Here is a 27,407-nt window from a genome sequence, read left to right as displayed (position 1 = left end):
AAGATAGCCAAGGGCGTGCTAATATATGTTGTATCCACTGGGAGAGAATGGCTTCACTTTCGGAGTTAAGACAGAGTCGGGAAAGTAACCTTTGCTTGGAACGGAGGTGTTCCGATCAGATTTGGTCTCATGCAATTCATTATATGGCCCCCACTTTGCAGCCGTGGGGATTTGGGTCTTGTCACTTTTCATCTAGCAATGTTTCACCTAGCACTGTTAAACGGTTCCGAGGTAGCAGCATTCGGCTATTCTTGCCGGATTAGCCAGGACAGGCGCATCTCGGGCTTTAGCCTCATACAACATATGGATTCGTTCTTCAAAATAACCCGTCCTTTAAAACCATTGCTGCGGCATAATATTCTCTTTCTAACTCGCCCATGTTCTGAAGCACACAATGGAAGACCAGTGGACATTTACACAGGCGGACTGCTATGTCCAAAATATGGCGAGCTGGCTTGTCGTAAACAAGCAGGGAGAGAAATATCTTATTCAAGTCTCGTGGCCACTGGAGTGGGAATCGAACGAAGATCAGCCAATCGTCAACAAAGCCAATGCAATGTAAGTGAGGACGCCATTGCGGATATATCATCAGCCAACACTTTTCAAACTACCTACAGATACATTGTGGATGGCAATGCAATGATGCTTTCAGCAACAGATATCGTCCGACGGCGGCGAATGCGTAAACCGCAGGAAACATCAACAATAATCATTGGAATCTCCTACCCATTGACCCGGTCTGTTTACAGCCCTCGTCGAAGCCATGATTTAACTCCCCCCTGCGAGAAATATGACTCGCCCAAAACCCCGGATGGGAAGTCCAACCCTCAGGAGTACGGAGGTGCAGATGCTTTCCTCAATTTCATAACGAACACTGTCCACCGTTTTGTATTTTCGTCGATATTTCCTCGCGTATCAGTCTGTCAGACTGCTCTTTTTGGACACTCTTTTGGGGCCCTATTCGCCCTCCATGCACTCTATACAGCCCCCACAAGTTTCAATGCTTATCTTGCTGCAAGTCCGTCCATTTGGTGGAACGATGGATTCCTGCTGCAGGAAGAAGAGCAATTCTACAGCATGCCAGAATCGAATCACCAGCCCAGAGTTTGGATGGCCTATGGATCACTTGAGCAGTCTCCCATACGTCAGAGAAACCAGTCCCTGGAGGAATATGAAAAACGGTTGGCAATAGCCAAGGAACGCCTAATGGGGGATAATTGCGACCAGATGTTTGTTCGACTTCTGCAGAGTGGACGGGTACGGTCAGTCGTACGAAGAAAATATGAAGACGAAGACCATGGCAGTGTCATTGCTGGGGCACTGAGCGGAGCTATCTTCTATTTCCTTGATCAAGGAGATGAAGAATGAAAAATGAAGATCATGGTCGCAGCAACTTCTATTAGTGTAATCGAACCGCAGACACGGGTGTGGAAATTCACTATTCGCTCTTCCTTTCCCTCTATCTTCTAGGTAGTCACAAAATAACGACAGAAGAGGATACATCGATGTAGGACAGCTGATAAGTACCTGTAGAGCCTATCTGCCCGAGGCGGAAGATTATGCCGGGCGGAGGCTAGAGATGACTCAGCAGTTCCCAAAGAGGTTAGTCTGCACCACTATATGAACTGAAATTTCGGCAGAACATTTTTCTCTCTCCATACCACTCCCGGTGTTCTGCACAGAACGGGTTACTATACTATGGTAGCCTGGTCTTCATTGACGCAGTCCTTCACTGGACTTCGTTTGGGGGTGGTAGATAAGATTTCTTGTCACTCTGTATCTGCTGCTCTTGATGGAGACATTTGATGGAAGCGGTTCGTTTTGTAGTGATACATCCATAATCTCATTATTAGAGTGGTACCTTGCTCTGCCACTCTGATATTGTAGTTTGTAGAGTCCAGAAGGCTTGCATAGAGCACCTTGAGACAACAGCAAGACAATGCTGCCCCGGCATGACTTGGGCCGGGCGCGCCGAAGGTTGTTCCTGCAACCCGTAACCCGTATCGCAGATGGAATCTAAACTCCCCAAATTGGGCAACACCTGTTTTTTTTCCGGGAGGTACTTGACGTGCATGATCCTCCGTCGTAATCCGATGGAATGAAGCTGCACCGCGCAACTCTCACTCCTGTGTGCCTGCTTCAACCACCCGAGCGCGAATGATTTTCAGCTCATCCACTGGCTTGTCCTCCGCACCGGTTTTGACCAGTCCCATACGCTGGATCACCCTCATGCCACTTTTCACTCTGCCGAAAATCGTGTGGTTCCCGTCCAGCCAGGGTGTTGGCGCAAGGGTGATGAAGAACTGACTACCATTGGTATTCGGTCCACTGTTCGCCATGCTCAGAATTCCAGCGCCGGTGTGCTTCAGCTCTCCACGAATTTCGTCCTCGAATTTCTCGCCGTAGATGGAGCTACCTCCTCGACCGGTGCCAGTGGGATCGCCAGTTTGGACCATGAAGTCAGGAATGATGCGATGGAAGATGACATTGTTGTAGTAGCCGCGTTCGGCGAGGGTCGCAAAGTTCTTGCATGTCTGAAGAGCAAGAAATTAGTGAGGATTCCCTAGAAGCTCTGCGAAAGGGCTCATACCTTGGGCGCATGGGTATTGTAGAGCTCCACGGAGAAGGAGCCCTGCGATGAGTTAGTGAGTGATCTTGAGTGAACAACGAAGCACTAATTACCATAGATGTGTCAAAAGCCACCTCAGTTGTCATGATGGATATGTGAGTGTAGGATCGTGAATGTAAGAGCCGAAAAAAACAGAGCCTAGAGTTGCAAGAAGCGGGATCAACCAACGTTACGGAGGAGCTCAGCGACCATGCGGGTCTCAATTCCCATTGGGCCAATTTGTCAGGCAGAAAATCAGTACCGCCCTATCTATATGATTCAGGTAACAATCCACACTACAACAATTATCATAGTTCTAGAAAGAGAAAATACGGGGAAATGCATACGGGTCATAATAAATGATGGAGAGACATAGAGGATAAAGAGCTATATTATTTATGGTACTATTGCATCTATGTCATCTAGTGGGCTGAGGAGATTGCACAATCGTGAGAACAGCCATGATATATGAGGAATAACACGGGGGACAATTGAATCTAGTGAATTAAACTGCAGGGATCTTGGAACTTAGAAATAAAAAGGAGATGAATGGATAATGTGATCAAACTACCTATGTAGACCAGCCCTGGAAGTGATGTAGATGTGAACGGAAGGCGGTGAATTAAATTATGCTGTGGTCACTAAGCCCCTCCGTGCACCGGGAAGCTTCCCTGGAAGGTTAACAGGTTACCTTAAAGAATCTCCCACACTATTAACCCTTTGTGGCCATTATGGTCTGATTCGTTCTTTTTTTTATTCGCTTCAATCCACTGTCATTTGATCTGTGCTTATAGTCTACAATTTCCTGTCCACCATGGCCGACGTCAGCCCTGTCGCCGAGCTTCTTGGACAAGCCCTCTACCACTTCGACCGTTTGAGGCCACTTCTGCCAACTTACGGACACCTAATTGTTTCCGCTCTTTTTCCAATTTGGATAGGCGCACATGCATCTTTGACAAGACCTTCCTCCGCCGCCAAATCTGAGAAGAAAAAAGCCGACAAGGATAAGGATGAATATGACACGGATGATGAAGAGGGACATGGCCCTTTGCAGAAGATGGAAGGGCTTGAGCCATCAGATGCCCTGATATTCCCGTTGACTGCGGGACTCACTCTCGGTGGTTTATACTTGGTGATCAAATGGTTGGAAGATCCAGCCATCTTGAACAAGATCCTTAGCTTCTACTTCTCTCAAATGGGACTCTTCTTTGCTTTTGCATTCCTGAAGGATGTGCTATTGATGATTCGTTCATTTATTTTCCCTAGATGTTATCGTCAAGGTGGACAATTGTGGAAAGCGAAACAGTCCGAACGACTTTTCATGGCATCTGAAGACCATCCAGCCAAGTCAAACTCCGTCCGGCATTCACCTCTTCCTGGGAGTTTAGGCCGAGTGCCACTCCCAGGTATGGTACTGGGACTGCTTTGGAAGTGCCGAAATGTTTCTTACCAGCGTCTCAAGGTGCGAGCTCACATACGTGGCTTATTTGACTTCAAATGCCTCGTTGGTCTCCTTGATATCATCAGCGGAATCTTTGCATTGTCCGCTGTAGGATACTTTGCATTTGTGGAAAACCCATGGTGGTTGACCAACTTCCTCGGTTTCTGCTTCTGCTATGGCACCCTGCAATTCATGTCTCCCTCCACGTTCTGGACAGGAACCCTCATTATGGGATCCTTATTTTTCTACGATATCTACTTTGTCTTCTTCACACCGTTGATGGTCACTGTTGCAACGAAGTTAGATGTACCCATCAAGCTCCTGTTCCCTCGCCCGCCCACCTCTCGCGATGCTCCTGGCTCCGTGCCATTGGCTATGCTTGGATTGGGCGACATTGTCATTCCGGGAATGATGGTTGGGCTGGCACTTCGCTTCGATCTATTCCTCTATTACCAGCGGAAAGGTGCTCAAATGGCACGTACGGCAGGTTCGGACCAGGCAACCGTCAAGCCTGAGTATCAGTCGGCAACCGGCGCTTGGGGAGAGCGGTTCTGGGCGCCGTCGGTCAAACCACTCCAGCCGGAACCTCAGCCTCCCTATCACGATGCCCGGCGTTTTCCAAAGATTTACTTCAAAGCTAGTATATTTGGTTATGTTGTTGGGATGGTTACCACCCTCCTTGCCATGCAATATTCAAATCATGCCCAACCAGCTCTTCTCTACCTAGTACCGGGCGTTTTGATATCGCTTTGGGGTACTGCACTTATTCGAGGAGAGGTTGGCACAATGTGGGACTTCTCTGACGGCGAGGAGGTGGAAATTGAAGAAGAAAAGAAGAAGGAAAAGGAAGCCGAGGACAAACCTTCTGAAGATCAGAAGAGCATCTTTACGCGCATATTCTCGGGTGATTACCTGCGTGCATCAAAAGACGAGAGCGCAACACAGGACAAGAAACCCGAAGAAGAGAAAATCGATGACTCCAAATCCAAAAAGAAACCATCCGAAGAAGGCGGGCGTGATGCCAAAACGAAGAAGCCTAAAAAGGACCGTGACAGTTTGGACCTGATATCCTTCTCCGTATCAATTCCTCGCAAGTCCAAACGTGAACCCCAGACAAGTTTGCCGACAACTTCCACAGAGGAAGAAGATGGAGAGGTGTCTATTTCCAGGGATGTCAACGGGGACAACGAACCGCCATTGAAGAGAAGGCGACGCAGCATGATAAACAAGAAACCAGCAAATTAGCGACGTCCTCGATTGAGTCTAACAGAACAAATAGATTAGCTGAAATCGATTATTTTGTGGATAGTCAATATGACAGAAGAGCCACTATTTCGATCTACTCAGATACATAGCTCCATTTAAAAGCAAGATGGCAAGAAATAATTGTAGTGGTATCATTCATTTGTATTGCATATCAATTCGATCAGCATTGATCCAGTATCCGCTTCATTTCATCCCATCTCTGAGCAGAAACATCCACAAGCTGGCGCAGATCATCACTGTCCACAGCCCAACCACCATGCTTCTCCATCTTCACAATGACCGTCTTCCCGTCCTCCTTGTCAACAACAACAGAAGCCCGCTCTTGGCTCAATCCCTCCTCGTATCCATCCGGATCCGCAAGGATCCACCTTTGTTGTGCACCCTCCTTCTGCTTCTGCTCCTCAGCATCGGGAATGACAACCGCCCTCCAACCAGCAGCGGCATCGCCCTCGAAAGAACAGAACGAGCTAGAAACAGGCAAACCACGCAGAGACAACTTTTGCGCATCGGCAACATCATCCGAGCAAAGGATCGTCTCGTTATCGGCATCCCACCAGGCCTTGGGGAGCTTCGTATCCCGAAGCGCAGCCAAGACAGAGGCCCAGGCCGCGTCGAATGGGTTTCCAGCCAGAGAAATGATCATGACATCAATGTAGAGCACCCAGAATGCCTTGATTTCCCGCTCAGGGCCTCCGCTCTCTTCTGTATCCACGTCCATCCCCTCGCCCGCATTGCGGAATTCTTCCGAGTCCAGATTCGGTGGTTGATACCAGATGCGCAAGTCGTCTGCCCGGACGAGACGGGTGGTGTGCAGGAGGGAAAGAATTTGGTGGGAGAGTGACTGGGCCAGCGCAGAAGGTGGTGCGCCGGGTGTAAAGCCTGGCGCGCAGCCAGTGCTGAGAGAAAGGTTGGGAACAAGTAGGTTCAGATCTTGGATGTGGCCTTGATCTTCCTCATCTTGGGACTCTGAGACTCCCGCGTCATTTGACTTGTCGAATTTTTGCTCCGATGAGGCCTGCAACACACTCCAGGAAGCGATGTCCTTGGTGTGTAGGATCTCTGCGCGAACGCCGCAGACAGCGGTTGTGTCACCGATTCGTACGACTGCACTGCCGTTTGTGTGAGTTAGAGAGCCGGTATGGGCAGATGTGACACGGAATTGTGAGGCGGCACGACCGTTCGCGCGGATTGAGGGCTGATTGCTCGCTGGTGGAGGAGAGAGGTGGGCGAGAAGGTAGGCGTGGGGTTGGAGGCGGGCGAACTGAGATGGTGGAAGGGATAATGACGAAGAGATCGGGTTGCTTGTGGTAGTGGAGGACGCCATGACTAAAGATAATGTCTCACTCGTGTCAAAGACTAATATGAAAATGATCGAAGACGCAGAAAAAGCCGACGAGCATGAGACGGCAGAATAATTTCCTATCGAAGGCGGTCGAAGCTGTCGCTGGTGCCTCAGGCAGAAATTGAATTATCTGCCAAGACTTGCACGGGGCCTTATAGACACAACAGCGGTCTCATGGCCCTGGGGGAACCACCTGATTTTCTAAGTATTTTTCATGTTGGAGCATGCTGGAAGGTATGAATTCATGTACAACGGGGCGCCTGGGATTTTCTAAGATTTCAAGGCTGGATATGACACGACAGTTGTCTGCTGTATGCCGCGGGAAGAGATCATTGCCGTTATGCAGGAACCGACGAAGGACCTTAGCTCCACAGTAAATGACTATCTTAAAAAATTGTTAGAATGTTGGTTCTTTTGATTGTCTACATAGGTAAGCATGGTGCTATCTTGCTGTGGAGGTCATCGTCCGGGGAACTACAGTTTACTACTGGTTGCTATTCGCTTCGGCTACTAAACCCCTATACATATACTCCGCATAGACAGTTTCTTCGACTTGTTTGCGCCATAGCCTTTTCACGAAGCCACAGATACTAACCTAGATACCCGAGTCTATTTATACATAGTTCCTGTGCGACGATTCCCGTAATTTCGGCCGGCACGACCAGCCGGAGCTTATGAGCTACATTATAGTTGAATTATGATTGGATGGGTGTTTTCGACATAAATATTAATGAGAAGAATAATAATGATAACCTGAGTGTTCTGCATCTTCCCCACCACGCTAATGCGGCTCGGTCACCCCCAGTCACTCTGCTGCTAATATCCCCGCCTGTGATTGGGCTTCAAAGCGCTAAACCGTCACATATCACTCCGCATGCACTCCGATCACTACCAGTATGGCGATACGCCTGTACTTTGATCAATCGGTCTGCAATTGCCGTGTTCGATTGGCTGAATGTCTGACCAGCCACAATCTTCCGCTGTTGGGCTTATGCTATCACATTGCCGAGACTGCAAGCTTGTGTGACTCCCCGCTTCCATTTTTCCATACATTTAGACGGATATTCGCTCGAAATTTCCTTTTCCGCTTCTTGACTTTGATGAAATCAAATATTGATGGGCCCGGTAAAGATATGAGCTCAGTCCGACTATAGTACAAGAGAGGAAGCCTCTTGTGCGGTGATACCTAAAGGCAGGTTACTCTGTGCAAGGCTGCTTGCGACAAATCTAACTAGAAGAAATTACAGAGAACTATCACTAGTGTTGCTGACCAACGCACTTCAAAATGTTGAGCACCATCGTTTCCCTCGCCAAGCGCATTCATGTCCCGATCACGGCTTCGACAACTGCGGCCGAGGCGGCTGAGATGCAGCGAGATCCATGGTCAAAGTCAGCAAAGTATGGCGTAGGATTTGTCTATTTTGCCGTCGTGCTCCTGATAACCACTACTTTCGTCCGATGCTGGCATAAATGGGGCGACAAGATGCGGATCGCCCTCTATAAAGAAAACCGACCAGAGATCTTTCGCGACGACTCAGTACCAGACGAGTACGAGCTCCCGAGTGCAGGCACTGATGCTTCTAACGCCCATTTCTTCCCATCACCTACCGCAGTCTCTCCACCTAAGAGGCAAGAATCGATACTTGCTAGGATAGTTCCCTTGAACAAGGCAATTGCCTTGACGAGATGGATCTTCTACCGACCAGTTCCCGTACTGAGAGTTGGGAAGATAGAGCTTGTTTTCCCATCTTTGGGAGTTACGGCGATTGTCCTGATTGCATTTATATTCGTCACATTGTACTGTTTCGTGCCACAGCCCTTATACTACTGGTCAATTGCGCTGGGGTCGCCGCCGCTCGCTATTCGGGCAGGCATGCTCGCAGTAGCTATGATCCCTTGGATTGTCGCACTCAGCACCAAGGCAAATTTCATCACAATGATGACTGGCCTTAGCCCTGAACGGCTGAATGGGCTGCACCGCTGGTCAGCCTATATCTGCCTCTTCCTCAGTTTGATTCACATGGTCCCATTTTACATCACTCCAATCTGGGAAGATGGCGCTTTGGTCAACTATAGCATAGGCATCCCACCGCACGCCTATGTGTATGGGACTGGAATTGCGGCGCTAGTTCCTCTGCTTGTGTTGTGTATCCATTCCCTTCCAATCTTTCGCAATTGGATGTATGAGCTTTTTGTCTTTGTTCATATCCCAGTCTCGTACATCTTTGTGGCGATGCTCTTCTGGCACACGAGGAACTATCTGTCATCATGGGCTTATCTTTTCACAACCCTTGCCATTTGGGTGATCTCATATACCGTCCGGCTGTTCTACTTGAATTGGACACACCCTTTGCGTTCGTCGTTTTTGATCGGAGAAGAGTCAGCCATGACCCTTCTTCCGCAAAATGCGATCAAAATTACCATTCCAACCAAAATGCGTTGGAGGCCCGGTCAATATGTCTACCTGCGTTTACCAAGGATTTCTGTGATCCAGAGCCACCCTTTCACGATTGCCTCTCTTTGCAGCGACGACTTCCCATCTGCATATGGTGAAAAGTATCGTGATATGACACTCGTTTTCCGGCCATTCCAAGGTTTCACACGCGAGGTATTCCAGAAAGCATTGGAACATGGCCCCTACAAAATATACAGCGCATTTGTAGAAGGGCCTTACGGTGGTATGCAGCGCGAGATGGCTGCCTTCGATGATGTGATTTTCTTTGCCGGAGGAAGTGGTATTACCGCCATTGCAAGCCAACTGCTTGACCTCATCAAGAAGATTCGAGATGGCAAGGCTATCACCAAGTCGGTCAAAGTAATTTGGGCGCTCAAGAGCCCCGAGACGATGGAATGGTTCCAAGAAGAACTACGAATCTGCCGTGACTACGCACCTTCGAACATCGTGAGCTGTCATTTCTTCCTCACCGGCGTGAAGCAAGATGATCAAGTCGGACGGGACACGGTACAGGAGAAGATATACAGCATGCTCCAGGGTATTGACAAGCGGAACTCGGCTTATATACGCGATGAAGCTGCCGGCAATCCTGATATAGAAAAGCAATTGCGCCGTGAGAATGAAGACGGTATCGCTGCTCTTCCCAATGCGTACACGGCCACCCATACGTCCAATACCCGCCAATACTACCAGCCTACCATGAATCCTTATGGTCCCGCTGCATCAAATGGCTATGGAACACCAAACTTCGGGTTCGGCGCACCTCAACCTGTGCCACAAAGGCCACCGGCAGTGTCTGCACCACGGTTTGCTTATTATCAACCACGTGGACGCGATAACTGGCGGACTGATTACTTCCGCCCGAACATCACTGAAATGGTCAATGAGTTTTCCAAAACCTTTGGCCGCCGTGCGTGTGTTTTCGTCTGCGGTCCACCGAGCATGCGGGTTGAAGTCGCCAACACGGTAGCCAAACTGCAGATGCAGGTGATCATGGACTCGTCAAGAGATGAAATCTTTTTGCATGCCGAGAACTATAACATTTAATGTAGCGTTGCTGTCCTCTGTTGATTCGATACCCATGACGTTATATGAATATTATGCCAGTTCTTCTAATGCTCAATTTCCGCATGTAAGACTGTATATGGTGAGAGATCATTTCTCATATTCAAGTAAAATATCACCACACACGCAGTGTTAATTCAGCACATGCATTAATCTAAATCAGATGTATAAATAAATGTAAAGGGTATCCAAGGTATATCAGAAAGCCACACATGCAAAGCACATCTCACTCGACCTGGGGCTTATGATTGTCGTATTCAGCCTTGCGCTTGCGCGAAGGCGTATCTTGCCTTTCAAAGACTTGCGACTCGTTCAAATGCTGTATTCCATGGTCACCTTCCTCGCCATCCTCTGCCTCCACCTTCTCCCAGTCCTCGTCTTCTACTTCACCGGGGGCAGTTGCAGTCTGGGCATTAATTTCGGTCGGAGCATGTAATTCATCTTCCTCATTCCAGTGCAAATCTAGTCGTACGATCTTCGCGCCCGACGGCTTCAGTCGCCGATAGTATTCGGCCACATCACCGTCAACCTTAAATCCACGCGCAATGTACCATTCCAACCCCTCCTCGTTCGCCTCGTGGACATGTGCCGTAACAGAGCAGATGTTATAGTGCCTGACGAGCTCGGACACCTGGTATGAGTCCTTGCCCTTGCGGTCCGGCGGCGACGCAAAGAGAAGCGAATTCAACAGTGATGCTGCCACCCCACTGCCCCGATATGGCGAGAGAAGATGTAGGGTCTGAATATAGAGATTTGTGGGACCTCTGTTCCCTTGAATTTCAGTCTCTTTGTTTGCGTCCTCTGCCTGTCGGACTCTCTCTAGCCGACACCGAATGCCCCCGATCACTTTGTCGGTCCCGGTAGATGCGCCGGACCCCGGTGCTGCAGCAACTGGGTGGTCATGATAAATAGCAACTCGCGAAAGAGAAGCGATCACCGGATCGGTTATGATGACTGTGTAGAACGAGTTTGGGTAGCGGATAGGAAGGAGTAAGCCCGTGATCCGCGTCAAGGAAGGAATATGCGCCGTGTTGACTTTCTCAACTGTTATATGGGGATGTGGAGTTGCCACGCCAGCTAGAATATCATGAGGATATGGAACAAAGATTTCTTCTTTCGAGCGTTTCGGGCCAGAGGCGTTTGCGACGGTTGATTGAGGTGGCTGGACTGGAGGAGGGTGAATGGGAGGTCGCGCAGAGTGGCGGTTGGTCGGGGGAGGAGACAGCGAAGACGAAGAAGTCGCTGGCCTTGTCTGATTCTTTGCAAATAGCTGGTATGCCATTTTGGAGCAGATTCAATGGTCGTTTGTGAAAGAACAAGCAGAGAGGCAGCGAATGCGGAGATACGATAAGAGATAAGCCCAGTGAACAACTTGCTCCAGCCTCATCCGTCTCTTCATCTACCCGAGTGACATTTCATTCGCATGCAAATAGACACCTCAATAGGTCAGTGCCCTATTTGCTGTCGATGCCTGCTCTCTATCGTATGCGTCGATAGAACACCTTCGTTGATCACATTGTCTTCCCCTATTGTTTCTGGCTATTAATCCTACCACGCCCCCCCCATTATTGAAGGTCACTGACAATAGGCATTACACTAGGCTATACAATTCAGCCCATCCCTATTGTCTTCTTTCTTCCTTTTGTTTTGGCTTCTATGTTTTGGACTTCTTTCTTTTCTTCTCTCCTACACCCGTGCACCCATTGCGTCAGCCCTGCATAGATTTCCAGTACATGGAGAACTAAACCTCGGACCTAGCGGTTCGGAGCACTCACTACCTGTGTCGCGGGCAGACACAGCCGTCGGTCAATCAGGACCGGACGAGAAATCTTCGCCGCATCCATCTCCGGCCGCAACCCGAAAATGGCCGACTCCAACAGCAGTGGTGGGCGCAGGCCGACTTACCCTGCCGGCACGATCGCCAAAGTGGTATGACTAGCCCTGACCGAACTTCGGGGTTGTGTAATACGGGTTCTAATAAATTCTTGTCTAGGCTACCGACATCCTGAACGAAACATTCCAGAACATCATCCACGACCTGGTGGCCAAGGTTCACCGCGAAGAGAAGGTGGCGCGCATGCGGTCCGCAGTGGTTCTTGCTCGACAGAAGGCGGAGGAGGATGCAATCATGCCGGAGGAAGCACCCAGCAAGACATCGACCGATACAAAGAGAGAAATTGTTCTCGACACCAAGAAGCTTGCGGGTATGCGCATGGAGACGGATGCAGCCGTTTTCAACCGCGGAAAGGTCTTCCTCAAGGGCAATCCGATGCAAACCGTGAAGGAGCATGTGTGCCCAGATTGCCGCCTCCCAAAACTCATGTACCCGACCACCGGAGCTAATTCTTGCCCCCCTCCCGATCCCAACGCCGAGTACTGTACAAATGTTCCCATGATCAATTCGCAAGGTCATGACGTCCACGGCAAGCTATTTGCAATCATGCCGAACCCCAAGAAAAAGAAGGGTGACCGAGACAGCACCATTCCTGAAATTCCAACTACCAAGTGCCCTATCTGTCCGCGCTACTTTGTCATGACTCGTCTCGCCCAACACCTTGAACGCTGCGTCTGCGGTGGTCGCAACGGCGGCCGCAATAAGACTCCCACGGACAGTGGAGCTAGCAATGGCAATAGCCCCAGTTCATCGGCACCCAAGCGCTCTTACGCAGAAGACGACGACGAAAGTCCCAGCCCCACCAAGAAGAAGAAGCTGAATGGACCCAAGAAGGGCTCCACCACAAAACCCGGGCCTAGTAAGCTCAAGCAATCATTCACGGTTGAGGACAACGACGACGACATCAAGAGCGAGAACGCCGACTAAGCTTCCATTTGTTTTCTCATACCCTTTTTTTTCCTACCATGGTGTCCGCGGCGTTTGAGCTTTGTTTTGATGGGCTGGTTATGTCCCATGGCGTCTCTGGGTCTGGTTTGGTCTGGTCATGGTTTGACCTTTCCTTCGAATAAATCTGCATAGATGAATGATGATGAGGGGGATGGGCTTTGTAGGATGTACATTACTTGACAACATGAAATACAACTGACCGAGGCACTGCAAGAAATATGCCACTGACTTGTGCTAATATCAATATTTTCTTTTGTCTCTTGTTACTTTAAACTCATTGACTGGCTGAAACTTCCAGAGGTATACAATAATAGCGAAATCATAAAGAGAACCTCCAACCCCTCATATATCAGGCTTGCTCTCCAAGTATATATATTAGCCTCAAAAAACACTGGACAAAAAGCGGATCTTATGTATGGTTGATATCCAAATTTAACAAGAGAAAATCTATCCACTGACATTGGATATGTGTATCCTGGTCCAAGATTCATGTTGAAATTGATTTGGACTTTTTTTTTTGGGAAGACTTTGTGCCTACGTGGGTGGTTAGCCCCAGGACTCCGTGGACACATGGGCGACGGTCGACGCTTAATAAGTGCGGGGATCCGGCCTCGGGGGCATTTCATCTGTCATTCACCAACGCCGAAATGTCTAACATGGCTGATCTTAAGGCATGGGCAGCTCCTCGTCTCTCCCAGCTTCTCCCGCTGGATCCAGATTCTCTTTCTCAGGTCATCGACTATGCCGTCAGCCTCTCGAGGGAGGCATGTGCCGATCACCTCAAAAACCTACTTGGCGACTCCCCGGCCGCCCTAGAATTCATCTCCTCGTTTAATTCACGCCGAGAACCCCAGCGACCACCCCAGAACCCTTCCACGCAAAGCAGAGATGCATCGAGATCAAGCGGAGGAGCCAAGAAGGGCAAGAAGAAGGCCCCGCTGCACACTGCCGGCCCACCACGTCGACCTGACAACTACGGCGATGTAGGAGGCGGCTACAAGAAAGCAGACGAAGAAGACTATATGTCTTCTCGAAAACCAGCTGCTCCCACTCTTGCACCATCGCCACATGGATCCTCAGCCTCGTCGCGCATTCCCTCTCCCTTACCCGCATCATCTCCGAAGCCACCACCATCTGCGAGTGGCCCTACAATCTCAGACATGTTACCGAATGTGCGATCAAAAGTGAGCAAGTCAGCACGTCCAGGTGGAGGGACGGGATCGTCGTCCAAGGGCAACACAGCTCTTACAACCAACGATATCTCCGACCTCACCGCAGCTATCGCCGCGCTGGAGGTATCGACGAATCCGAGTCTGGGGGAGAGACGCAGTTGCACCTGCTACGGATCCCTACATCCAGTATTTGATCCAGCGCCCAATTGCCTCAACTGCGGGAAAATTATCTGTTCGCTCGAGGGTCTACAGCCGTGTTCATTCTGCGGCACACCGCTCCTCTCCGCCGAAGAAGTGCAGGGTATGATTCGGGAACTACGGGCGGAGCGTGGACAAGAGAAGATGCGCGTACACAATGAAGGTGTTCACCATGAAGGGGGTCCTAAGCCTACTGCTGGGTCTGAACCCCCCAGCAAACTGGATGCCGCGAAAGCACACAGGGACAAGCTGCTCCAGTTCCAAGCGCAAAATGCCCGCAGGACCAAGGTTGTCGATGAAACAGCTGATTTCGAGACTCCGAATGTCGCCTCAACCTTATGGATGACACCCACACAACGAGCGCTGGCGCTCAAGAAGCAGCAGCGCATTCAGCGCGAGATGGACGAGAAGGCTCGTCCTGAGTGGGAGAGGAAAAAGACTGTCATGAGTCTTGATATTAAGGGTGGCAAGGTCCGCCGAGTCTATCATTCCGCACCGGCAGAGCCAACTCCAGAGGCTAGTGAGCGTGACCCTGTTGCTGAAGGAGGCGCTGTTGCTGAAGGAGGCGCGGAAGACAGCCCGCGAGGACAACATGCTTTCAGCCGAAACCCCCTTCTCGCAGCTGGTGGTCTTATGCGGCCTGTTTGGCGTGCCCCCGAGACAAAGCAGGCAGAACCAGCGGAGCAAACCGAACGAAAACAGACTTGGCGACGTGTGCAAGATGACAACGACGACAACGAGCAATGGATTTTGGATGGAGGAGTACATGGGCATACGACCTAAACATAATCTCACATCGATTTAACCACAAGACCCAAAGCTTGAGTCTCAAAAACACCATTTCGGGTGATCTTCATAATCCTGAATCAACCAGTCGGGAGGTACTTTATAGGGGCTATCACCGGCTTCATAGCTGATATCAGTGTTGCAGGTCAGCCCCACGCAGGGGAAAAAAAAAGCGTGATTACTCTGTACCCCTGACTGCGTTTGGCGCATTCCTCGGTCCTAAAAAAGGGCGGCATCTTCGGAGCGGATGTCTGATTACGATTACCCGTTGTAATTCGGCTAATCCCGGTGGTATTATCACACATCCCAGGAGACAACCGAGTCAGTGGAGTCGATAGAGGGGAATATCTGCTAGCAGGGGACTACTGCTGTACGGAGTACTGAATTAGGTAGGGGATGACGGCAGTCTGCCAAAAATAGAAAAGATACATTCATCTGTTGCATTCCTACATTATGTATATAACTGACAATGAATCCCCACGATTTTCATCAGGCCTCGGATTGAAATGATCATTTCTTTGGGAGCCCACTGGAACCCCGAATCCCCACAAAAGTACCAGACATGAAGTAGGCTTCCCCGCGGATAGCATAAAGTTGATAGTGCGTGGATATTTAAGCATAACCAATCACCGGCACTCTAATGTATGTATCATCCCTCAAACAACCGCCTATAACCGAGCCAAATAAAACGCTATCCGTAGTAGAAATCAGCAACTCTTAATTGGGACTCCAGTCTCATCGGCAGGAATTGTTTCGTAGTACGGGTCCGTCGTCATTGACGACGACGTTCGGTTGGCGGCGGATATCGGCGGCAGCTGGAGTATAAAGGGTTTGAGACATATGATAACTTTGGAAAGTACATATGTAAAATATGTTGAGCCAATAGGTTGTTTCTTGATGATCATCTCACAAAATGCTCGTTGAATCTGTATTGGAGTCCTTTTCTCTACAGAGGCTTCTGGGAGGCTTGGTAGGCCTATTAGCCGTAGCGGTACGCATATCCCGTCCTTTTGACACATTTTGATGCCCTCCATCACCCATTTCCAAGAAATATTGTGTCCCATAAGTAGGCTAATCGAACTCACTCCAGACCCTCGCCTACACCCTCTACAATCGCTTCATCCACCCGCTCCGCCGTATCAACGGCCCCCTCCTCGCATCTATCACACCCTGGGTCCAGCTCTACCATGGCCTGAAGGGCGACCGCCATCTCTGGCTGCACAAACTGCACAGTCAGTATGGGACACACGTGCGTGTTGCGCCTAATTTCGTCTCTGTCAACTCTGACCGTGGATTGCACGATATCTACGGACACGGGAAACACCTTCAGAAGGCCAAATTCTACAATGCTTTCCCTGCCATCAAGGGCGTGTATAACACACACAACGCTATTGATAAGAGCATGCATGGTCGCAAAAGAAGAGTGCTTAGCCAGGCTTTCTCAGATAATGCTCTTAAGGGCATGGAGGATGTGATGCTCCTCCACGTGCGTCAGCTGTGTGCCGTCCTAGCTGGATATGATGGCGATTTCGAGTCGCATGATCAGAAGGGCAATGTCAAGAACATGGGTGACTGGTTTAGTTATCTCTCGTACGATGTTATGGGCGAGCTCTGCTTCGGCAAGAGTTTTGACATGCTTATTTCCGAGACTCGGAGATATAAGGTTGGATTGGTAGATCGTGCTGCGAATAGGCACTATGTGGTAAGCATTTCTATTTCTATCATTCGGGAACACCTTTATCTGATTTTGTCATAGTGTGGACTTTGGATGCCCCTGGACACATGGGGTCTGGACCAGATATTCATCCGCAAGCTGACCCGCGACCGATGGAACTTCATTATGAATTCGCGCGTTGAAGCTAACGAGCGGGCCAAGGAGCGTACCCAGATTGGTCGGGACGCCAAGAAGGACTTCTTTTATTACCTGTTGAACGCGAAGGACCCGGAGACCGGCAATGGACTCAACACGCCCGAACTTTGGGGCGAGTCAAATGTCCTCATGATTGCGGGCAGCGACACAACCTCAACTACACTAGCAGCCACACTCTTCTACCTCGTTCGGAGACCAGATGCACTGGCCAAGCTGTGCGCCGAGGTTCGCGGCGCCTTCAATGAAGTTGAAGAGATCATTACTGGCAGCCAGCTTGGCGAACTGGTGTATCTCAAAGCATGCATTGACGAGGCGTTGCGTCTGGCCCCAGCCGTGCCCGGTGCGATTCCCCGCGAAGTGATGCAAGGTGGCGCTGTGGTCGATGGAGTCTTCTTACCAGCCGGCACAGACTGCGGCACGCCAACATACTCCATCCACCGTCAAGAGCGATACTACCGGGAGGCAGGGACCTTTATTCCGGAGCGCTGGATTGAGGACGCCACCTGCATGGCTTCTGGAATGTCATGGCAGACGACCAGGGAGAGCATTGAGACTGCGCGACACGCATTTTGTCCGTTTAGCATTGGACCCCGTGGATGTATTGGGAAGAGTATGGCTTTTATGGAGATGCGGCTGACACTGGCGCGGCTGGTGTTCCTCTTTGACATGTCATTGGCGGATCGTCAGGGCGAAGACGTGGGGGGGCATCTGGCGCTGACGGATCATTTCACCTCCGCGAAGAATGGACCGAATGTTGTTTTTCGACGAAGATAATTTAGTTGAAAATTATTTCAGGCAGTTTATCATTCTATACTCCGTATTTCAAAAGCGGTCATGCAGAAAGATGTAAAAAGTTGAAACATTCAAGTGTCGCTTAATCTCTCAGCCTTACCCACCCCCCCCCCTACCATCCTCAACTTCTCAGGACACGGTTGCGCCCTTGGCATCTCTTCTTAATCATTTTATTTGTGTACATTTGAATAATCATATTTACATGGACCTGATTGAAGGGGATTATTCATTATGACCTCGCCCCTGATTGTGACGTTCGTGCAGGCGACTATTTTGAATGCTATCTCCAACATCCTCGCGCAGTTGATTGATCAGCGCAACAACAAAGTAAGAACTACTAACCATGTTTTCTTGCCCTGACAATTAACAAACTATTAGGCTCCATTCACTCTAAATACACCCGCTTTGCTCCAATTTCTGGGCTATGGCCTCTTAATCGTGGCCCCTAATTTTTACTGGCAACGCGCCCTGGAAGCGCGTTATCCAGGCTTTCCTACGCGTTCCGAGCTCTCAAGTGCATTCAGTGTTCGATCGCTGAAATCTATCTGCTCACCCCGCTCATGGCTTTCCCTCTTTTCAAAATCTCGTGAGGATGATTCGCTCCCTAGCCACAAGGAGAAAGAGAAGCATGTCCGATGGGCGCCACGAGTGCAGAAATCCGGGCTGCGTAGCTTCTTCATGAAATTCTTCTTTGACCAGACGGCTGCCTCGATCGTGAATCTCGTGCTATTTGTGGTTCTCATCAACCTGCTGAAGGGAGAGACCCTGGCCAAGTCGTGGGAATTGGTTGTTTTGGTAAGTTGCTCTGCTGTTGAACGATAGTGTTGAGTATATACTGACTTCTGCAGGACTTCCGGCCTCTTATGAGTGCCCGTCTGAAGTATCGACCTGTTGTTTCAGTCTTGATGTACACAGTCATTCCTGTGGACCGACGAGTGGTCTTTGGAAGTGCATGTGGGGTGATCTGGGGTGTGTATTTGAGCTTATATGCAGGCGTTTAGGTCTGTCGTTCTTCCCGGTCATCCTGCTTCTTTTCTGTTACTTCAGCGTTGTATTATCAAAGGAAATGTTAGAATAATATGTCAAGCTTTTACTTGTGAAAGCCAAATAATATAAAACCTGATTCAAAGTCAAAAGAAGTAAAGAAAATATTCATTTTCCTGCTGACATACTAGATTTACTGCAAATAGATCTGCTGCTGACCCTGATCTATAAAGTTTTCCAAGGGTCCTTTCATGTTGGAATCAAGTTTTATACCCATCTGCTACAGTCAGTCAGGGGTTCCTCATCTTCTCTTGGCCATCCACACCATTGTTATCACTAGGTCAAAAGTCTGTCCCCTTGGAACACTACGCCAGTCATTTTTATCCATCACCCTCCAACTCGGGTTGGTAGGATCATAACTGGAAATCGTGTATGGCTATGGGTGAATCCGATGATACTAGGCCAATGAGCAACAAGCCAAGAGATGGTTCTATTCCAATCGAGAAATTAAAGAAAAACTTTCATTCGAAACATAAATTCTATCACAGAAAGCACTTATATTGATTGGGCTTTTTATCCGACATTAATATACGCATCAATTATCATAGACAATAGAAAGCTGGGCACATGGCCCAGTACGATAATCCGTGGACCATCTCACAAAGAACAGGACCCAAAAAAGGAGAAGGGAGCAAAAATTAAGAATGTGCACGAAAAGACTCCCCAGTCCGAATTTGAACCTCAAACAGCCGTCACCTCGATCTTCTTGCCCTTGACAGACAACCACTCAACGAAGATGGGTCCAATGAGCGACAACGCGCCCATGGCGACAGCGACGTAGAACGTATTCACAACAGAGGCATTATAGGCGATCAGGACACGGTGTAAGGCATCGCCACTAACAATAGTGCGGAGCATGGTAGCGCCAGCAGAGATGAGCTTCGGAGCGTCCTCATTAGGCGCATAGTGCGCCAAGTTCCGGACGAGCTGGTTCTGGAACACGTTCTGTGCGACTGAGACGAAGATAGCGCCACCAAGAGTCTGGGCGAACATGACGATAGCTGTGCCACTGGGGATATCTGCGGGCTTAAGGGCGGTCTGAGCGACAATCATAGGCTGCTGCATGCCCATACCCAGACCGATACCAAAGAGAGCTTGGTATCCGATCCACTTGGAGTGGTTTGAATCTGTCTCTAGGGTCGTCAGGAGTCCTGCACCGATGGTCATGATGACGGAAGAGGCGATCATGAAGGGTGTGTAGTATCCACAGGCGGTAACTAGTCCACCGGCCAGAATAGATACAACCACAACTGCGATGATCATGGGCAGGTTCATGATGCCGGATTTCAAGGCGGTTGCACCCTTGATTGATTGGAACCAGATAGGGAGCTAAGAGTTGTTAGAGCTTTGATCGGTACGAGTGGGAACGGGAAATGAAGAAATGGAAAGGGTGCTCACATAAAATGTCAGGACAAAGAAAGCAGCGCCGAGAGCAAGAGCATACCATGCTGAGCCCCAAATGTTACGGTTCTTGATCAGGCGCGGTGGGACGGTTGCGCGGTCCCCGGCCCAAATCTCGACAGCAATGAAGGCGAGACCGAGAACGCCAAAGACCACAAATAAGCCAATAATGCGTCCGCTGCTCCACGCATACCTGGTGCCGCCCCATTGCAGCGCGAGCAACAAGCTGATGATAGCGGGTAGGAAAAACATGGAACCGATCAAGTCTAGCTCCTTGAGCTGTTCCTTCAGGGTGTTCTTCTTCAGGATGGCTTTTGGCGTTTGGAAGAAGCAAAGCACGAAGAGGAAAGTCACTCCTCCGAGTGGCAAGTTGATATAGAAACACCAACGCCAAGTGAGGTGGTCGGTGAAGGCGCCTCCCATACTGTCTGAAGTTAGCATAACTCGGCAATCAAGAAACAGAAAGAACGTACAGAGGGCCAGCTACATTGGCAATGCCAAACATCGCGCCAATGAGACCCGTGTACATAGGTCGCTTGACCAGGGGTACACTCTTGCTGATGATGAGGATAGAGCCCGAGAAAAGACCAGCCGCCCCAAGTCCGGCGATGGCTCGGCCGCAGATGAGTCCAACGGAGGTGGGAGTGACAGCGCAGACGAGCGAACCGACCTCGAAAATGCAGAGCGCGATGAGATAGATCCACTTGATCGAGTAAAATGTGTAGAGTTTGCCGAACATCAGGGACACGGCGCATGTTGTCAGTAGATACGAACTTCCATACCACCCGACGTCGTCGAGCGAGTTGAATTGATCAGTGATCTTGGGGATTGCTGTTGCAATAATTGTGTTGTCCTGGAGGATGGGTGTTAGCTGGATAAACCTATCAAGTATCAAGTAAAGCAACCCGATAGTTCATACCAATGCCACGCAGAACACACATAGACAGAGAGCAATGCTGATCAGAGATAATCTCCATGCGTTTGGATATTCTTCCTCTTCTTCCTCTGGCGTTTCAGCATCACCGTCCTCCTTTTTCTCTTCTTGCGTTGGCTGCTTGTCCAATGGTTCATTGGGGACCAGCTCTTTGCTAGAGTCGTTGTGAACAGGCGTTGGGGTGTCACGGCTCGCAAGTTCTTTCTCGGTGCCGCCAAATGGAGTCGAGTTTCTCGTCAAAGGCTCATCGACCAGAGTGCTCTCTTTCTCACTAGAGGGTTTCGAAGTCTGACCTCCGGACTGGGAATGGGTGTCGTCATTGGGTGCCACGTTGTTGTGCTCAGTTTTGTGCTCAGTGTTTTGCTCAGTCTTGTCTACGGGTACATCTGCCTCTTTGGGAGATTTGGCTTTGAAGGCATCGAGGAAGCCCATAATGAACGAAACGAACAAACCAGCAGTATTAAAAAAAGTAAAAAAAAAAGCCCGTAATGAGATTTAACGAAAGTTGGGACGAATGAACAGAAACAGGAAAATAGCGAGACTTAAAAAGAAATAGAGAGAATAAGCCAAATGATTGGCATTAGAAACACAACCAGTTCATACAGGTCTCATCAGGAACCTTGCCTCTAAATATCTTGGGAGGGGATAAAGGGCCAATCCAGGTTCCACAGAACCCTGCGATCATATTTCAGGTGTCCATGTGGTACATGAAGGCCTCCGCCGAGCTGCATATCCTGCGGAATTCTTTTTTTTTTTTTTCGCCAGGCAGCGAAGTTTAGTTCTCAAGAAACGAACTAGTCAGTCTATTAGTTCGCAACAATTGACGATGCGGCTATGCAACTATGATTAGCTGCAGGAGTCCCGAACATCGTGAGTTGTCAGAAAAGACAACGGAATTGTTCTCATCCGACAGGATCTGAGTCAAAATTCGCGCTTGAACGCGGGCGAAATATCGAGTTCGCTTTGCCCAGGCGGGGCCGCAGTCAGGAGAATGCAAGGACCAGGGTGATCTATTATTCAATTGTTGCATGAACTTATGTAAAAGTCTTCATTTGCGATTGCTCGCCAATCAGCAATCAGGGGGATGTGAATAGTACATCGCCCCTTACTCGGGCATCCAACAGAGAGAAACATTGTCTCTGCCGCAACGGATTGCAGTACACCGCTGTTGATAAAACAAGGGGAAAGGATAAACATGGGATCCGACCGGACAATTCTGATGGAAGTGGAGAGATGAGCTAATAGTTCCATGTAATTCTTGCGGAGTTTACAAATGTTGTTGAAGGAATGATCGACGGCTGAAGCTGACAGGGATCTAACTGGATGGGGATTAGTGCGGCTTGGAACCACGGAAGCAAACCGGAGATCGGGGTTAAGCGTGTCTTTGTTCCTACCTGATCTTCATAGTTCGGTGGTTACTATGTATTCTTCAGATGCTCATACTCACATTTACGAGGGAGAGAGAGAGAAAGAGAGAGAGAAGAAAATAATCAACAGAGGTCATAAGGTACCTCTCCCATTCGTAGAGGAAATTGTACAGCTATGCTGACATATTTCAGATATAGATGGTTTGCATGTATGTCCCCTAGTACAGCATTAGCATGGTCTCAGCTGATTTACACTGACACTCCCATGAAGAGTACTCAATGGTATCCACGAGGAAGTAAATATCTGTCTTGAAGTCATCATCTGAGTAGTATTTGTACTCGGAATAGAGAAAGCTTGTCATTGCTAGGCTATATCGAACATAGTTATATTGAATATTGCTTCAAAACCTCTAAATTTTCGAAGATTTCAGGGAATACCCATACCTGTCCACGGGGAGGGGCCGTGTTACAGGTGCCTACACCAGGCAGACTACAACTACACAGTTGGTTAGTACAACATGCAGTACTCACATGCAGCATTAGCAGCATGGAGCTTGATTATGGTCTATCTACCTACTTACCTACTGTCCATGTAGGGCCTATAGATATTGAGAACGGAGATAGAATAGAGGGGGAGCTTTAATTCCGATCAATAGGGCCTTATGGACCCGCCAAATCAGTTGACGAAACCACCTAGCGGTTCCCACCGATTTATTAACTCCGGGGTTCATTTATAATACAGTAAGAAACCCAAGTATAAAAGGGCACCTCAGCCGACTAGAATACTTCAATCTAACCACCATCAATCTGCCTAACAACAAAGAATATACTATATCAACCATACAATGGACGAACTCTTTGCACCTGCTCCAGAGCCCGCTACCCCTCTGGGTCGGTACCGGGTCCTCTCCTCAACAGCAGGAGTCCGCGTCTCCCCCCTCCAGCTCGGCGCGATGTCCATCGGCGACGCCTGGAACCAAGCTATGGGTAGCATGAGCAAAGAACAATCATTCGCGCTACTCGACGCCTTCGTCGCCGCCGGCGGCAACTTCATCGACACAGCAAACAACTACCAGAACGAGCAATCCGAAGCCTGGCTTGGCGAATGGATGGCCGCACGTAACAACCGCGACCAGATTGTGCTAGCCACTAAGTTCACAACCGATTACCGCAGCCACGCAGCCGGGAAGGGCAATGTCCCCAACGCCTGCGGGAACCACAAGCGCAGCATGATCCTCAGCGTCCGCGACTCTCTCCGCAAACTCCAAACCGACTTCATCGACGTTCTCTACCTCCACTGGTGGGACCACACCACCTCCATCGAGGAGATCATGGATTCCCTCCACATACTCGTCGAGCAGGGCAAGGTCATGTACCTCGGTATCTCGGATTCGCCCGCGTGGGTCGTTGCCGCGGCGAACACGTATGCACGCGCGCATGGCAAGACGCCTTTCTCCATTTACCAGGGACGGTGGAATGTGATGCGTCGCGACTTCGAGCGCGATATCCTGCCCATGGCGCGGCATTTCGGCATGGCGCTTGCGCCGTGGGATGTGCTTGGTGGTGGACATTTCCAAACTGCTAAGCAGCTCGAGGAGCGGAAGAAGGTGGGTGAGGGTCTGCGCAGTGTGATGGGTGCTGAGCAGACGGAAGAAGAGAGGAGTATCTCCGAGGCGTTGGCCACTGTTGCTGCTGAGCATGGGGTTGAGTCGATTACTACTATTGCGTTGGCTTATGTGCTCTGCAAGGCGCCGAATGTGTTCCCGCTTGTTGGAGGCCGCAAGATTGAGCATCTGCATGATAATATTCAGGCTTTGTCGATTCGCCTTACGGATAAGCAGATTGAATTTTTGGAGGCGGCGACTACTTTTGATATTGGGTTCCCCGGTAACTTCATTGGGGAGGATCCAACTACCAATGGTGGCAAGGTTGCCTTGCTGATGGGGTCCGCTGGTCGTATTGATTTTGTGCAGGCATCTCGAGCTATTGGATATGAGCCTGGTAAATAGAGGATTTTGATTTGTTTCGGAAGTACATAATGCCAGTAGGACTTATGTGAATATTGTTCTATTTATCCCATACTGCGGTACATTTACTCGGAGATTGAATAATAAGCAATGGAATTGTGAAATAAGAAATAGACAAGAACTGAAGATGACAATGGGCATAGAAGCCAGTTCAATGCAATGTACTGTTATCGCACGCCGTTCCCGCCTGGAAGGCTTCGAAGACATCTATGCGTCTTCATATTGGAAATCCCGACCCCAATATAGTAATATCGTTATGGAGGATGGATGGAATAATGGGGCTTGATAATTGCAGATGCCCGCACCCGCAGGTAGGAAACTTCTGCGGTTGGCAAGTTGACCATCAAGATCTGAATCTTGATTTCAGCTGACAGTGTTGCCATGGGTTTGGATGGGCGAAATATGAGAGAATCTGGATTGGGTATTTGTTTTCGGGGGTAACCGATTGCGGCAGGCCTGAGATTTTGACTAACATCAGGGAGGTCGACCAAGCCAGCTTTCAACTCCGCCGGGGAAAGAGAGGATGGCTGCTGTAAAGGTGATGAAAACGAAGAGCTTCGACCAATAAAAGACACGAATGAATGTAATCATAGTATAGTTCAGGTCATTTATTTCTCGCAGGGAATTTCGAAGCCATCGGTCTTGTTAGCGACGAGCGCAATCAGAGCTGCGCCAACACCGCTGCCATCCTTGGAAATTCCAATGCGGATCTTCTTGTCGCCTGCAACTCCGACTTCGGGAACTTCGCGCAAAGCCTCCCGCATATGTCTCTCAAAATTGGGGTAGAATTCAACGAGACTGCCATCCACACCAATGTCAATGATATCATCAGTCTCAAGCTTGTTGGTGTGCACGAGAATGGCAGCCAGCGGAACGGCGCTCAGGCGAGCGGCCCGTTTTCCAATCGCGTGAACTATGATTTTCACAGCCTGGCACTCTTCAAAGCTGGGGTTCTCAATCTCGAGGTGATCCTTCAATGCGGTCTTCACGTCCACCAAGTCCTTGCTGCTATCAGCCTCGACTGAACTCAGCATGCTGGTGTCCAAACCCCATTGACGGAAGAGCATAGATCCTTCAGGAAGGATGACCTTGGAGTTCTTGTTGGCCTTGAACAATCCCAGGTCGTTGTCGCGGTGCAGAGACAAGAGTGCACGGCGCAGAATTTCGCCCAAGAACATACCCGAAACACGCTTCTCGAACATCTGCACACCGGGGTTGTTGCTGTCGGCATCAAGCTCATCATCGAACACCGTGGTAGGGAGCACGCTCATGTGGTTATCGAAGCTACCCCACTCAGCGTTGATAATCATCTCGCCTGTGGAGTCGTCAAAGTGGGCATCCTTCATGTTCTGGAGCTTGGTAATGTTCTTGGTCTTCTCCACATAAGCACCGTTGGTACCGGTTCCGAAAATGGCGCCCAGGAAAGTGCCAGTCTCGCCTGGCGAGGTGTATGAGCGGGCCATAAGAGTACCAACAGTGTCGTTCACCAGTGCAGCCACGCGCACTGGCAGGTTCAAATCATCAATGGCGGACTGAAGCAGCGCGCAAACATCGTGGCCAACCGCATCGGGGATGTTAAAGCCCTTGGTCCAACGGATCAGTGTTCCGCGGTTGATACCACACTGGCGCACAGGGAAACTGAAGGTAAAGCCCAAATCGAACAAGTCCTCTTCGTTGTAATCTTCCCGTCGGCGAAGCTGGTGGGCCTCGAAGTGCTCGTTGTGGTGAATGCGAAGGAATGCTTCGATTTGACGGGCCAAGAACAGGAAGAGATCCTTCGATGTGCCAGAGGCCATCAACTCCCGAGGAATCAGGATCTTGGATTGGGTGAGGGAGAAGGTAGTATCGCCGTGCAGGAGGACCGAGCACACACGGAAGTTAGTGCCACCGAGGTCGACAGCCAAGTAAAGGCCCTATAACAAGGAGAATCAGCGCGCAATTCCCGTTGTAATAGTCAGCCTTTCATACCTTTTCTGTGCCATTTGGTACCGCAGTCACGAAGGTAGGAATTTGGCTCAAGGTGGTGCCCTCTTTGGTCAAGCCCTCGTTGGACTGCTTAATGTACTCGGCAACCCCGCGTTGCACTTTCTCGGCGGGGTAGTCAAAGTCATGCGCAATGCGCGTGGCCTGGTCCAATAGTGAAGAAGACATGGTGTGGTGTAACAAGAAATGAGAATAGCCAGTTGGGTAGAGAGTTGAGATACCAGCTAAGAAAAGAGTGGAAGAGAGTAAAGGAAGAAGAAAGTGAAGGGAAAAAAAGCGGGCAAGTGGAAAGAAATAAGAAAGACACGAAACACACCTGGGGCAGAATCTCAAGGTGGGATGACGGGCGGGATCCATGAAGTCAGTTTGGTACCTTGGCAGTACATCTCCCACCGTAATAATGACTACTGTTAATGGTGTATCAACGTTGTACTCTTAGAGTATCGGGGGATTGCCGGGTTCACCGGAGGCAAATGCTACTTTATATTATATTGTATGAAATTGTACGTTTTCAATTTTCATTATTTGCACTGTAGGGGAATAGAGGGACTCGATAAACATTGTTTTGTATAGTTATGATCCCATCTACCGAAGGCAGCCTCTACATTCCTAGGGGCATTTAATCACTTGGATTTTCTTTTTTCCATGACGCCATGAACACAGACATTTAAATTTTTGGTAGATTTTAGGCAGTTGTGGGGAGACATTGTCACCTGGTTATTACTGGTCAATTCTTTTTCACCTGCATATTTTCCCCCGACTTCACCGGTGAGCGACACAGGTTAAGACCGGGGCAGGGGACGGGAATATACAA

The 27,407-nt window shown here is 49.4% G+C and overlaps 13 protein-coding genes across 13 annotated transcripts; 8 read left to right on the top strand and 5 right to left on the bottom strand.

The window, feature by feature from the left end:
- Positions 1 to 394: 394 nt before the first annotated feature.
- Positions 395 to 1,368, top strand: N7455_005075 (alpha/beta hydrolase; the record flags this gene model as incomplete). Its single annotated transcript, XM_040957626.2, has 2 exons — positions 395 to 558; positions 618 to 1,368. 2 exons carry the CDS (start codon positions 395 to 397, stop codon positions 1,366 to 1,368), a joined length of 915 nt encoding a protein of 304 aa, XP_040811976.1.
- A 752-nt stretch (positions 1,369 to 2,120) lies between these two features.
- On the bottom strand, positions 2,121 to 2,715 carry cyp1 (putative peptidyl prolyl cis-trans isomerase (CypC); the record flags this gene model as incomplete). Its single annotated transcript, XM_040957551.2, has 3 exons — positions 2,121 to 2,534; positions 2,591 to 2,632; positions 2,683 to 2,715. 3 exons carry the CDS (start codon positions 2,713 to 2,715, stop codon positions 2,121 to 2,123), a joined length of 489 nt encoding a protein of 162 aa, XP_040811997.1.
- A 707-nt stretch (positions 2,716 to 3,422) lies between these two features.
- N7455_005073 (aspartic endopeptidase) lies at positions 3,423 to 5,294 on the top strand (the record flags this gene model as incomplete). The annotated part of the gene is made up of 1 exon (XM_040957540.2): positions 3,423 to 5,294. One exon carries the CDS (start codon positions 3,423 to 3,425, stop codon positions 5,292 to 5,294), a length of 1,872 nt encoding a protein of 623 aa, XP_040811882.2.
- A 181-nt stretch (positions 5,295 to 5,475) lies between these two features.
- N7455_005072 (3' exoribonuclease family protein) lies at positions 5,476 to 6,639 on the bottom strand (the record flags this gene model as incomplete). Its single annotated transcript, XM_040957651.2, has 1 exon — positions 5,476 to 6,639. One exon carries the CDS (start codon positions 6,637 to 6,639, stop codon positions 5,476 to 5,478), a length of 1,164 nt encoding a protein of 387 aa, XP_040811995.2.
- Positions 6,640 to 7,942: 1,303 nt separating this feature from the next.
- N7455_005071 (putative metalloreductase transmembrane component) lies at positions 7,943 to 10,159 on the top strand (the record flags this gene model as incomplete). Its single annotated transcript, XM_040957604.2, has 1 exon — positions 7,943 to 10,159. The coding sequence occupies one exon, from the start codon at positions 7,943 to 7,945 to the stop codon at positions 10,157 to 10,159; it is 2,217 nt and encodes a 738-aa protein (XP_040812015.2).
- A 244-nt stretch (positions 10,160 to 10,403) lies between these two features.
- Positions 10,404 to 11,459, bottom strand: N7455_005070 (GNAT family N-acetyltransferase; the record flags this gene model as incomplete). Its single annotated transcript, XM_040957569.2, has 1 exon — positions 10,404 to 11,459. The coding sequence occupies one exon, from the start codon at positions 11,457 to 11,459 to the stop codon at positions 10,404 to 10,406; it is 1,056 nt and encodes a 351-aa protein (XP_040811938.2).
- Positions 11,460 to 12,040: 581 nt separating this feature from the next.
- On the top strand, positions 12,041 to 12,998 carry N7455_005069 (uncharacterized protein; the record flags this gene model as incomplete). Its single annotated transcript, XM_040957557.2, has 2 exons — positions 12,041 to 12,106; positions 12,171 to 12,998. The coding sequence occupies 2 exons, from the start codon at positions 12,041 to 12,043 to the stop codon at positions 12,996 to 12,998; spliced, it is 894 nt and encodes a 297-aa protein (XP_040811892.2).
- Positions 12,999 to 13,666: 668 nt separating this feature from the next.
- N7455_005068 (C2HC5-type zinc finger protein) lies at positions 13,667 to 15,172 on the top strand (the record flags this gene model as incomplete). Its single annotated transcript, XM_040957630.2, has 1 exon — positions 13,667 to 15,172. The coding sequence occupies one exon, from the start codon at positions 13,667 to 13,669 to the stop codon at positions 15,170 to 15,172; it is 1,506 nt and encodes a 501-aa protein (XP_040812006.2).
- A 916-nt stretch (positions 15,173 to 16,088) lies between these two features.
- N7455_005067 (cytochrome P450) lies at positions 16,089 to 17,819 on the top strand (the record flags this gene model as incomplete). Its single annotated transcript, XM_040957597.2, has 3 exons — positions 16,089 to 16,166; positions 16,266 to 16,877; positions 16,932 to 17,819. 3 exons carry the CDS (start codon positions 16,089 to 16,091, stop codon positions 17,817 to 17,819), a joined length of 1,578 nt encoding a protein of 525 aa, XP_040811918.2.
- Positions 17,820 to 18,068: 249 nt separating this feature from the next.
- N7455_005066 (Mpv17/PMP22 family protein) lies at positions 18,069 to 18,838 on the top strand (the record flags this gene model as incomplete). Its single annotated transcript, XM_040957664.2, has 3 exons — positions 18,069 to 18,164; positions 18,216 to 18,632; positions 18,686 to 18,838. The coding sequence occupies 3 exons, from the start codon at positions 18,069 to 18,071 to the stop codon at positions 18,836 to 18,838; spliced, it is 666 nt and encodes a 221-aa protein (XP_040812000.1).
- Positions 18,839 to 19,371: 533 nt separating this feature from the next.
- N7455_005065 (MDR family MFS transporter) lies at positions 19,372 to 21,669 on the bottom strand. Its single transcript, XM_040957671.2, has 4 exons — positions 21,202 to 21,669; positions 20,756 to 21,135; positions 20,280 to 20,706; positions 19,372 to 20,210 (listed from the first exon to the last, which is right to left on the bottom strand). Exons 1-4 carry the CDS (start codon positions 21,646 to 21,648, stop codon positions 19,563 to 19,565), a joined length of 1,902 nt encoding a protein of 633 aa, XP_040811985.2. The 5' UTR covers positions 21,649 to 21,669; the 3' UTR covers positions 19,372 to 19,562.
- A 1,759-nt stretch (positions 21,670 to 23,428) lies between these two features.
- Positions 23,429 to 24,592, top strand: N7455_005064 (uncharacterized protein; the record flags this gene model as incomplete). The annotated part of the gene is made up of 1 exon (XM_040957622.2): positions 23,429 to 24,592. The coding sequence occupies one exon, from the start codon at positions 23,429 to 23,431 to the stop codon at positions 24,590 to 24,592; it is 1,164 nt and encodes a 387-aa protein (XP_040811885.2).
- A 584-nt stretch (positions 24,593 to 25,176) lies between these two features.
- glkA (glucokinase glkA) lies at positions 25,177 to 26,845 on the bottom strand. The gene is made up of 2 exons (XM_040957582.2): positions 26,579 to 26,845; positions 25,177 to 26,523 (listed from the first exon to the last, which is right to left on the bottom strand). Exons 1-2 carry the CDS (start codon positions 26,759 to 26,761, stop codon positions 25,219 to 25,221), a joined length of 1,488 nt encoding a protein of 495 aa, XP_040811910.2. The 5' UTR covers positions 26,762 to 26,845; the 3' UTR covers positions 25,177 to 25,218.
- Positions 26,846 to 27,407: the final 562 nt, after the last annotated feature.

This window comes from Penicillium solitum (genome assembly GCF_028829755.1).
Source record: "Penicillium solitum strain IBT 25940 chromosome Unknown utg000003l_segment0_segment0, whole genome shotgun sequence".
Lineage (NCBI taxonomy): Eukaryota > Fungi > Ascomycota > Eurotiomycetes > Eurotiales > Aspergillaceae > Penicillium > Penicillium solitum.
This window is presented reverse-complemented; position numbering and strand designations above follow the sequence as displayed.

Excerpts from the sequence above, each read along its gene's own strand:
- N7455_005065 (XM_040957671.2), bottom strand. The coding sequence starts at position 21,648 with ATGGGCTTCCTCGATGCCTTCAAAGCCAAATCTCCCAAAGAGGCAGAT. Across the intron at positions 21,136-21,201 it reads GTGTGTTCTGCGTGGCATTG|GACAACACAATTATTGCAAC; the intron begins GTATGAACTATC and ends CCCATCCTCCAG. Across the intron at positions 20,707-20,755 it reads GCCAATGTAGCTGGCCCTCT|TATGGGAGGCGCCTTCACCG; the intron begins GTACGTTCTTTC and ends AACTTCAGACAG.
- glkA (XM_040957582.2), bottom strand. The coding sequence starts at position 26,761 with ATGTCTTCTTCACTATTGGACCAGGCCACGCGCATTGCGCATGACTTT. Across the intron at positions 26,524-26,578 it reads TACCAAATGGCACAGAAAAG|GGCCTTTACTTGGCTGTCGA; the intron begins GTATGAAAGGCT and ends TCCTTGTTATAG.